Genomic DNA, 11,694 nt, shown 5'->3' with positions numbered 1-11,694 from the left:
CCTTCAGTATATTTCAGAAGAGGCCAACAACTGGTTGGAAATGTGGCCATTCTGTTTTCAGACCCTCTGCAAAAATGACCAAAAGTAAATCCTTGTTCCCAAAGTCAAGTGAATTCAGAGCAAGCAGGAAAGAAAATGCATCTCATTCATCTTTGGATTCAAAGGTTGATGAGCAGGCTAAACACTTCTGAACTGTAGATTCAATGCAAAACTAAACCTTCACCCATATGAATGGGAACAGAAGTTAAATGTTAATGTCCTCCTGGCTCTTTGTAAGTGCAGAATTACCCATCAAGCTGTCTGAGTCTTAACTGACTATTGCAGCGTGCATGTGCCAAGGTTAGGGACAGCGAATGCAAGAAGGGAAACGCACATGCGCCATTTAAAAACCCACATTGTGCTGCCGGTACAGAAACACAAAAGAGTGAGTCGAGGGGGCCTTAGTCCTCACATGAGGAGAGAGGAGGGCAGAGAGGGGGGACCATTTCCTTTTAAAGCCAGGCGGACAATAATGAAATAAAGGTATTTCCTACACAAATGAAGGACACATTACCGTCCCTTTCAGCAATGACTTTAGTGAGTCCATCACCTTTGTGCTAATGCTGGAGAGAATTTACACTGGTGTGTTATGTTGACACGCTGACACAAGCAGCAGCTAAAGCAGCAGACTGAATCTTCACAGAGGATTCTGTATGATTATACTACGGTGAAGATATAACTGAAAGCATGTGATTAAATCTGCAGTATTATAATACAACATTGACAGTAAGGCACACGTACCTACGGTTCCATTGAAAACCTTGGTTCATATCACTCCTTTTCGGTCGTCTTCATACACAGCAGGTTTAAAATCGACACGCAGATTTTCACTTATGTTCAGTGCAGAGGACTGCTCCCAAAATGAGTGTTTTTAACAGGGTTGGGTATAATTTAGTAGAATGTAGAATTTTTTGCAATACCAAAGATAAATCAATACTTTGAAAACAGAACCAATACTAGTTTTAAAGCATTCCAACATCATGGCCAAAGTGACTCACAGTAGCTTCCAGTCTACCCTGAAGTAAGGACATTTTATAACACCATGTCATTTAAATAACACAATGGCTGAAGCTCTTGGCGAGTAACCATCACCACCACCACCAAGCCCCTGAAAGAAACAATATCAAGTAGCAGAGAAAACTAACATCTAGCCCTTCTTATAGTTAGCAAAGGCACCATCGTGAGACATGCTCCATTTCCAGTATATGTTTTCCCTTGGTTCAATTTAATAAGTAAAAAGTAAAACAACAAATGCAGACTTATCCGATACATAACAAATTCTGCTTGCTCAAGTTTGATAAATAATTATGGTGACCATCCTTTATTTTTAAGTGAAACTAGAGACCATGTAGACGTGAAGATCTGCCGACATGTTCACGAGTTGTCGTAATTATATTATTACACTTTGTACTTGTGGCTCAAACCATTACCATCTTCAAAGTTTTATGTCATCTGCGCATCTCTTAAGTTCTGTGATTATCTCTCGCACACAGTTGAAACAGCCTCTGTGGTAACTCCTCCTAAAATACAAACGCAACTAACTGACTAATTCGCTAACTTTGCTTTCCAAACTGAATTCCTAACCCCAACAACAAGTCTTGGAAACAATGTGAAACAATATTAGCAATAAGCTTTTGATAATATGAGTTATGCTTAGAGAGTTAGATCCTCAATAAGTACCATTGGGTTTGAGGATTAGAGATTAGATAGAGAAGGCCGAGAGTATTGAGTAACGGGTTAACACATCTTTGCTTTTGGGGTTTTCACAGAATGTGTTGGCATCAAGAAAAATATAAATCTCATCTTTATCCATTCACGGGAACATCCTTACAAGTAGCTGAACTAACGAGTGTTGAAGTGAAAAGACCTCAGAGCTCAGACCTTGATGTAGTGTGTCAAAGTGTTCCTGTAAATGATTCAAATAGACAGAACATAAATGATTTTCTACTTTCAGTCAAAATTGGTACCTCTTTGAAGTTTGGCAGTGGCTGTATTAACCACACTACATCAAGAGCAAAAATCAATCCTTTCCATCAAAGAGCTTAAACAAATGTGTCATATTGGACAGGTAGCCGTACCTCTCTCAGAGCCTCAGCGTAGGAGCTCATGTCAGTCAGGATGACCAGGACGTGCTTCTCACACTGATAGGCCAGGTACTCTGCTGTGGTCAGCGCCAAGCGTGGGGTGATGATACGCTCGATGCTGATTGGTCACAGAAACAATCACAGCAAGTTATCAGTATGTACACGTAAGAAATCAAGGTCTGAATTCAATTTATCAGGGAGAAAATACATTATAGAGACTGGGCACAACTTGTGTGAATATGAATCTAGAAAGCTTTCTTACAACATCATCTTGGATTTCCATTGCTAAAAGATTAGTGAGAATCCGTGAGAATCAATGACTTACAAAATATTAAAATAGCTGGTACGATTACAGCTTTCACACATTCTAGTTGAATCTTACGTGGGATCGTTGGCCAGGTTCAAGAAAAGGCAGACGTTGTCCATGGAGCCATTCTCCTCAAAGTCAGACTTGAAGAAGCGGGCAGTTTCCATGTTGACCTGCGACACAATTGATACAAGTTAATGACACTGAGCGCTCTTAGGTGAAGGATCTTGATACAACAAAAGGATGTCAGATATGCAACATTACTGACATACTAAGATATACCTGTTGATTTGGTCAGCTTAAAAACCCAACCAGCAGTTGGAGCACAGGCTGTCAAACAACCCATGGAAAGAGTTGAAGTATGTTAACCAAACTGCCACAATACGTATTTTAAAAAAAGATAAAATTCTTGGGGCTAAAATCGCAACCAAATCTGAGCATATTGACATGATATTCATATTTAAAAGTGTGACACTCTACTCAGGGAAATTATCAACTATCGAACTCAAAGAAATGTCTATAAATCTGCTGAGGAATCGCAAAAAACACATTCCTTAAGACTGAAGGACTAACATGAGGATCTGTAGGGTTTTCAGTCTGTTTCAGTATTAATGTAATCAAGGGATCGCCGTCTGCAAACAGGAACTGCAACTACACACTTCTGCACTTGGATTGAGCCGGTTTTCCAACATGTTGTAACCGTAACGACAGTTGTTGTATCATAAATGTATATACTGCCACAGAGAAAAGGTATTTGACTCCTTTCCCAGTGCCAGTGGAGCCTTCCTTTCTGTTCTTATTGCTCTGTATTAAGAACAGGAGAAAGCAGCATGGAGGCCAGGGTGGTTACTTTTACAACATAAATGTACTTTAGTCTCTTCATATACTAACTGAGCAATGTTGTCATATACCACAAGCCTTCATTGCCCACATGGCACACGTCATAGCTTTGTTCTGGAAAGGGGGACGGAAATTTGTGTTTGCCTGGGAGTCACGTTTCAATCACTGCTGATCGGAGTTGGAGCCGATAAATACCTGTGACCCGGGAATGAAAGCTGATTGTACCCTTTCACACTGAAGACAAAAGCCAGATGTTAGTGGGTGTTGGTGGGCTTTTTTGTCCAATGTGAAAGGGGCTTTGCATAAATGCAGGTTATGGCCTTATACGAGCATGACAGAACCATTATGGAAACAGCATGGTGCACAGAGGGACCGCTGTCACTGCTGATAGCCGTTGTATATTGGAGGACCATTATGGATGAAGGGACACTTGCCTCCTCTCATCAATTACCATGAATTGATTTTCATAAATTTCATTGTTCGGAATACCACTGCCTGTTTTATAATGTATAAAGCATGAAGTATATAATGACAAAACTCTTATTTCTGTTTGCTCACATGCTGTGCTTTGAGTGTTTTGTGGATATACATAATTTACATCTATGCAATAAGCCTAAGTCTGTCCGTATAAGACTGCTATGACGTCAAAATGAATTAGATTCTTATTCTGACATGAGACCAACATGTTAAACTGAAACATGTTCACTTGTGAGATCTTTTGTATTCTTGCTTTAAAATGACTGCAACTAATAAATGGACTTTTTTCTTTTAGGACAAAGACTAACACAAAATCTCATGTTATCTGAATTAGTTCAAATTCAACAGAAGCCCTGCAGTGCTCTTCTGTCTCATTAGTAAACAGTGTCTTTAATGTGTTTTTTCTTTACCTCTAAACACATATATTGCTCTTAAAGTGCACACTTTGTCATTTAAAAAGATTAATATTCATGTAAGGAGTTGGATAAATACTCAACTCTCCAGTTAGAATTAAACACAACACAAAAGAAGAGGGAAGGGTTAGTATTTAGCAAGTGAACCGTGCGTGTTAGAGGTCAGCACTGTCACAAATGGGGTGTTAGAGCAGACAGGAGGAGCAGCTGAGGAGGAGAGAACTTGATACTGCAGGGTTGACAGTGTTAAAAGGACCTGTTGAATTAGTGACCTGTCTACATGGCCGAGGGATATGCTCAGGGGTGCAGAAATAACAAGAGGGACTTAAAGGTTAAATCACCTGATGAATAAAAGACAGAAAGCAGGGTGGGAGAGAGGAGACAAGGTGTCACATCAGGGTTAAGAGGGGGATTAGAGTTACAGATGGGGGAAAAAATCAATGTTTGAACAAGTGTCTGCTGAACAAGGCCTGCTCACCCCCATGGCTGCAAAGACAATGGCAAAGTTCTCAGAACTGTAGTCCATTACATCCTTGGACTTCTGCACCAGCCCAGCCTGGCGACAGATCTGGGCAGCGATCTGGGAAACAGAAAACACACAGAAGGATTTAGACAGTAAAGATGTCTCAATCTCAACACACAGACTCTCTTAATATAGCTGATGTCACTAAAATGTGCGAAGGTGAAGTTTATGTCCCATTCTGAAGGTGTATGTCAAGCAGGGCTGGGATTTGACAGTATTCTATCAAATCTGAATCCTTTGCTAAATATAATTTGATTCGGCTTTTACTTTTGCAAGTGTCAAGATTACACATAACTAAAACTCAAAGATTCAACTGAGATGTGAATCTGTAAAGATTAAAACACAAGTTTTAGACTAATTTATGTTAACAAGAGTAAGGTGACAAGATATGAAAAAAGCCTAAAATTACATTTCAGCCATTTTTAGTTTCCACCATGTTTGTTAGGTCTACAGTCAAAAGTGAAGACCATTTGTTAGTTTTTTTTAAAAACAACAATGGGACTCTATGGCACTGAGGCATAAAACATATCAGGCTTTGAATACAAAGAATATTATAATACAAAGTTTGATATGTCGATATTAAATTGTTGAGCTTAATTTTTTTTTTAAAGTTTCATCTTCAATATGAACCAGTGGAGTTTGGAGTCTATTTACAACTCACACAGACAATAATTATCACTGGATCAAATCATTGTTTCTTTTTCAGTCTTTTCATGAAAGTAGTTCTCAGAAATACATTTTGAAGTGATTTTATTTTAAAGGGCTTTATGCAGACAACTTCTCTAGTTCTTACGTTATCAATAACTTGGTTATACAATAAACCCCAACTAATTTCTTTACTAAACTGATCAATTTAGCAGAGTGAAGAGTGTTATATAATGAATTGTGGAAGGAAAGAGGAATTTCACGCTCGTCACATAATTCCAATAATGTCAGGCCTGACCTCTCCATGCACCCAATGTTCAGACACCTGGCCCATAGAGGAAGCCATGGCATGAGTGACCTCTGTGACATGTGCTTAATGAAACAACGAGCCACGTTGTCACAACATCTCCACTGCACGACAAGCCACTCATCATTATCAGGATTCTGTGGTAGGACAGTTTTGATCACACTTTGTAAAAGTGGGAATGGAACTGAGCTGTTAACACTGGGAGTGTTGAGACAGTTGTGGATACTTTGCACAGATTCTCGCCAGTGATGCCATTACTGATTTTATTGTATTTTACTTAGATTTATTATTGAAATAGCACTATTCATTATGAGGGGGGTGCAGTGCAATAAATTTAGTCAATTACATTCACACACATCAAGAAAAACAAGAAGTTTAAAACCAAATTGTTTAAATAATGTGGATATTTAAACATTCCCCAAAATACACAAGGAAATAAAATGTTGTGGCTGATAATGGTTTTCCATTGTGAGAAAGTAACAGAATAAAATGATGTCCCTGAGAACTGATGTGTAAAGGACTGTAGGAGTGAAAAGAAGAATAGAAAATCCTCTTCTTTTACCTGAAGAGCATCAAGAACAATCAATGGTCACTCAAGAAACCTCAATTGAGCCAGAATGGTTCAGTGGATGTTTCGAAAAACACAATGGAATAATCTTTGTGGCCATTATTTACTTTATCACCTCAACCAAGGAGGTTATGTTTTCACCCTTGTGTCTTGTTTGTTAACGCGTGCTAAATTGATTAGAGTGCACCCTACATTGACCAGGGAAGAACTCCTTAAAGATGGATCTGGTTAAAGAGACAAATTTGGGAATTGCTTTAAATTTATGTCCCCACAATTGCAAGATGGGGCATTGTTCATCTTTTGTCAATTTCTCAGAAAATAATGACCGGATATTGATGTAAAAATATCGGAAATATTTATGATTTGACATGTATGAGTTTTTACAATTTGCCAGTTTCTTCCTATTTCCTATTATTTTTCCTATCATACGAGCTAGACAGAGATGTGTAGGATTGTTTGGCCTTGGTGAAGGTATGTGCTCTACAAAGTGTATTTCTAGTTAAAAAACATTTTTTTGCTTTCGGACAATTTCGCCGAGCTGTCCTACTTAAACTAGCCTATTGTGACAATGTAGCTGGAAAAAACACAACAAAGCTGTTTGTGCTGCACAGCTGTCAGTCACAATGATTACGACACACGCTGTAGCAAAAGCTCGGTGAATACCAAGCAACAAGCAGTAAATTCAAGCCCTGGGAGTTTGGCTGAAGTTCTGCTTTATTTACTGTTTACTGGCAAACTACGAATCCCACCATGTTTTTAATGTCCATGTATATGTGTGCAGGTCATGTATCGCACACTCACCAATGAACAGTTAAATGTTTTACGACACTATTTTTATATAACTTGATATATTAAGGTGTGGAACATTTATGTTGGACACCCGAGTCATGAGTTCAAGAAAGCAGAAGTCAAACTGGTGTCACATGACATAGGAGCACAGCAGACATGTGAATAATGTTTATTAATGTTTAAGTAAAATATTACCATTGTCATTTCAGCATGGGGCTCACTTTTGACTTTGGGAACACATACACTCATTTAGCTTCTAGATAAGCTAAGTAGCTGAGGTTCTGCCATTTTAAAATGAAAATAATCACACACTCCAATCAAATTCAATCACAAGTTCCAGTAATTTAATTTTTAAAGGTTTTATTTTCATCAGGATTTATTCCAAAGTAAAAAGAAGAATAAATAAATGTAGGTGTGTTTGCCGTTTAGCCTACCATCGTTTATATGAACGGGGGCTAGACAAAATAATTTGAATGTCTGTCAATATTACAGAATGTTTTTTTAACAGCACCACAAATTGCAGCTTCCACAGTAGTACAGTGTTGACATAAGCAGTAGAAATGCTGTGGTGACAAATCAATTAAATAACATATTCACATATTTATTTTAGTAAAACTGATTATTAATGTATTAAGCTGGAAGCCTTTCTTTTAGTCTAAAATATTTGTATTTACTTCACGTTTTTGTACAAGGGAGGGATCTGATACTATATTCCTTGCATTCAGAAAATACTTTCAGGCTGGTAATCAGGTACCAAAGGAATTGTGTTTTTCTATTCTGTTGAAATGAGCTGGTCTGGTGGTCTCACCTCATTGTGTGGTAGCCCAGCAGCTGAAAAGATTGGGATCTTCTGTCCTCTGGCGATGCTGTTCATGCCATCGATGGCTGAGATGCCAGTCTGGATCATTTCCTCCGGGTAGATACGGCACTGAGGATTGATGGGCTGACCTGGAAAATATGGAAACACCATTTCACTTTGAGACCTTAAACAAAGAAACATGTCCATGTTCATAAAGGCAGTGGACAAAATTACAAAATATGCCTTTTTTAGTTTGATTGAAAACGTTCTATTAGCATCAGGAAAAAAATCCTACAAATAAACAGAAGGGCAACAGGTTAGTGAGGTCATACCCATAATGTCCAAGTAGTCCTCAGCCAGCACATTGGGCCCACGGTCGATGGGTTTGCCAGATCCATTGAACACGCGCCCTGAAAAACGAAGATTGTCTCCCTTTAGCCAAACAGAAATCAAGTCTGTAGTTTGATAAAAAGCAATTATGTTGTTTCTTTGAAAGTTCAATTCAAAGAAAATTACTAAGAAACAGTGATAATACGCAGTTCATTATATGACACTTCCAACCCTATCTGATCTATTCTACTTTGTGTCAGATTCTTAACAGATAAGAGTGCTTCTGATGGCTCTTGTTGAGTCTACAAGTAACAAGTAGAAGTAATTATAAATTCATGGATGGTATAAATGATACTTCAAAAACAAAAGCAGGTTTTACTTTCTACAGCTGTTCCAATATATGCAACCTTGTGCTGTACTGAGATAATCGCGCTGATTGATATATTCAAGAGCATTTACAGAGGCGGTTTTATTCATTGCTGGTGCTTTTACTCTTTACTGAGCAGATTGAAAATATAAGAAAAATAAGCACATTGAAGGGAAATGTGGTATGATTCTTTTAGCAGCATTCAGTGTTACATTTGGATTCAGATTGCTCAGTTAAATCAGATTGATGATGTCATACCCAGCATGTCCTCTGATACTGGCGTACGCAGGATGTCACCAGTGAACTCGCAGGCTGTCTTCTTGGCATCAATTCCTGAAGTTCCCTCAAACACCTGTACAAACACACACACCGCAATGACAATGCTAGCATGTTAGCGATTAGCAATTACGATAATGGTTAAGCATCTTATATTTTCCAGATTGCTTTTTAATACAAAAGACAGCATGTGATAATGGACAAAATGAAATGACAGGGGTGACAGATGAAGGGATAGTGCTTAAAAAAGCCAAACATTAAAAAAATTAGCATTAATTCCCTGGGGACTATTAATATGTACAATCTAATAGTTGTGGAGACATTTAAAATAATAACAAATTCTACATTTCTTCACAAGAAGAAAAGTCAGTCAAAATTGGCATCTATATCTAATATTTGTGCTTATATATCCAGAAGAATCTGAGATAATTGACATGAATTTACCAGACTGAGGGAAAATATGTGCATCAACAAATAATTTATAGGAATCCGTGAATGTCAGTAAAAAATGTTGTTCCAATCCATCAAATAGATGTTGAGCTATGTCAAAGCACAGGATAGGTCAATTTTGGCAAATGCTACTCATTCTTCAGTGTAATTATTGTAGACTATTTTCAGCTCTGGATTAATGCACATTTGGTGCCTTCACAGTTATTAACAGCAGCAGAACGCTCACACAATCAGTACCAGTCAGTCGCACATATTAGATCCTGCTTCTTACCTGGACGACTGCCTTGCTTCCAATCACCTCCAGGACCTGCCCGCTCCTCTTGGTGCCATCTGGCAGAGTCAGGTGAACAATCTCTGCATATCTGGGGAACTAGTTCAGAACGATAAATCAGTTTCACTACAGCTGCCCAAAGATGAAACTGGTATAACCAATACAACAGGGATCTGCCGATATGACCATGTATACTTCACAGTGGCTTCTGAAAGTCAATTGTCAGTTTTGCCAATTCCAGGCTTATCGATATATTTTCTAAATGAATTGTCAAAATAGGTGAATATCTTACATATTAATCATTGTTATTATATAAATTCATTCATAGACTCACCTTCACATTATCCAGGATCACCAGGGGTCCATTTACACCAGACACAGTGGAGTAAGCTGAAAGACAGAAGGGTTACATATAGAGGTTCATTTATTGCTATATTTCAAGAGGCTACAGGACATTAAAATAAGGCAGGTAAAACTGACCATATTGGATTTCTCTTGTGGAACTGAAAGCTACCAATCAACATGGGAACAGGTAGACTTCCTTCCAGCACAGTTGATAATCACAGGCTGACCTTTCAAGATGAGACTTAAACAGCTTTCATGCACTTCCAGGCCCAAATGTCAAAGACAGGCAAATGTCAGGAAAAAATGCATGAAATCCACTTGTTCATGAATAGCGAGTACAATTACACAGGCACGTAGGTAGTTCTGAGCATCACAATAATAGACAACTAAATGAAGGGTCATCACCGATGAAGGTTAGTGCGAATAGCCAGTGGCCTTCCCCAGTATTAAACAATAATCACTGCAGCAAGATGAACTGAAAGAACCTACTAGAGCTCAATGAAAACTACGTGTCAAATATGTCAGGAGCGTTGCACACTGCCATTTCCCTGAACTTCCCTGGCTGCTGCGTATTTCTTAAATCATCAGTACGATGAAACAGCTATTCACATCTTAATTTGTACTTTAAAAAGCACCATTTCAGTGGTTCCACACAATCAGTGCAGTAAATCATGTGTCCTTACAACCTACATTACCCACAGTCATTTCACAATTGATGCAATTGGTGCTGTAAATTGCTACTTTAAATTAGTTTCTCCAATCTTTCAAGGATTTCAGTTCATTTCATCAAAATCAACTCTTTATTCAAGTTATTATTAGGTTATTGCATCATAATGAAACACATGTCCACACTAGTTTTAACTGGAGTTACGTAATTTTAGAGTTTTAAGTGTGTTGAAATTGAATAGTTATCAGTGAATCCCATCTGTTGGTACAATGAGGTGCTGAAGTGAAGGTCTGGCGGTGGAGTTTTCTCATTAAGCTATGGCATGGCTTTACATTAATGCCATGCTCAGATACTTTCATTATGAAATCCTCTTTTGATTTGTCTGGATGTTTTTCTGCAGAAAAAACTCAGAATATCGATTTGAAAAACTTCATATATAAACTATATACGCACACACATATAGTCTAGACCTAAGTTGCTTGCTTTCTTTAACAAAGCAATGCTGTTTGCTTGAGTTTGGAAGGGATCTGCTGACGCCCCCCATCATCATTCCTGTGCACATCTGCAGACTTACGGGTAAATTCAAAGATGAGGGTGGGAACCGGAGGCGGCAGCATTGTTTCTACAAGGTTTCCTAACATGGTCTGGTGTTCCTCTTTATCTGTAAACTGTCAGTCCTGGGGCTGGTATCAAAGACGCTAGGAAATTGGAACAGACTGGTACAAATGTAAAGCTCAAAAGCTTAGTGGGGGGCATTCACCATGCCACTAATTAGGCAGAGGCCAACAAAGTGCCCTGTCAATGTGCTACAGTATTGCAGCCATTATATTATATAGTATGATATTATACTATGTTAATGGGAATGTATGTGTATATGTCAAAGTACCTTACAATGAGTAAAATGTACTCAACCAAATATAAATCAACTACAGCCATGCTCTGATTTCCCCGCAGTGAAGATAAGATATCAAAACTTCGGGTTAAGGATTTTTATTATCACAATGACCATCAAAAAAAGAAGAAAAAACAAGCACAAAAAAAGAAGAAGAAAAGGCTTCATTAAAATTCCATCAAATTTTCACAACATTATGTTTTCTTGTGGCCAGGTCCTTTCTCCACAAATGGCAAATTATCCATGTTGCCCATGTTTATAAAAGGACTTAATAGCTACACTTAGCCTACAAATTGCCCACAGAT

General features: G+C 38.2%; 1 protein-coding gene across 1 annotated transcript in view; it reads right to left on the bottom strand.

Annotated features, from left to right (window-relative positions):
* atp6v1ba (ATPase, H+ transporting, lysosomal, V1 subunit B, member a) overlaps positions 1-11,694 on the bottom strand; it is a 29,577-nt gene that overhangs the window by 5,160 nt on the left and 12,723 nt on the right. Inside the window, exons 2-9 of the mRNA XM_061087153.1 lie at positions 9,820-9,875; positions 9,486-9,584; positions 8,747-8,840; positions 8,124-8,201; positions 7,801-7,940; positions 4,639-4,740; positions 2,506-2,603; positions 2,118-2,241 (exon numbers count right to left, since the gene is read on the bottom strand). Coding sequence (XP_060943136.1) covers positions 2,118-2,241; positions 2,506-2,603; positions 4,639-4,740; positions 7,801-7,940; positions 8,124-8,201; positions 8,747-8,840; positions 9,486-9,584; positions 9,820-9,875 — 791 coding nt within the window. The remainder of the gene's footprint in view (positions 1-2,117; positions 2,242-2,505; positions 2,604-4,638; positions 4,741-7,800; positions 7,941-8,123; positions 8,202-8,746; positions 8,841-9,485; positions 9,585-9,819; positions 9,876-11,694) is intronic.

The sequence above is a fragment of the Limanda limanda genome, chromosome 15, assembly GCF_963576545.1.
Source record: "Limanda limanda chromosome 15, fLimLim1.1, whole genome shotgun sequence".
Lineage (NCBI taxonomy): Eukaryota > Metazoa > Chordata > Actinopteri > Pleuronectiformes > Pleuronectidae > Limanda > Limanda limanda.
The sequence above is the reverse complement of the archived record's forward strand: the minus strand, read 5'-3'. Positions and strand labels throughout refer to the sequence as shown.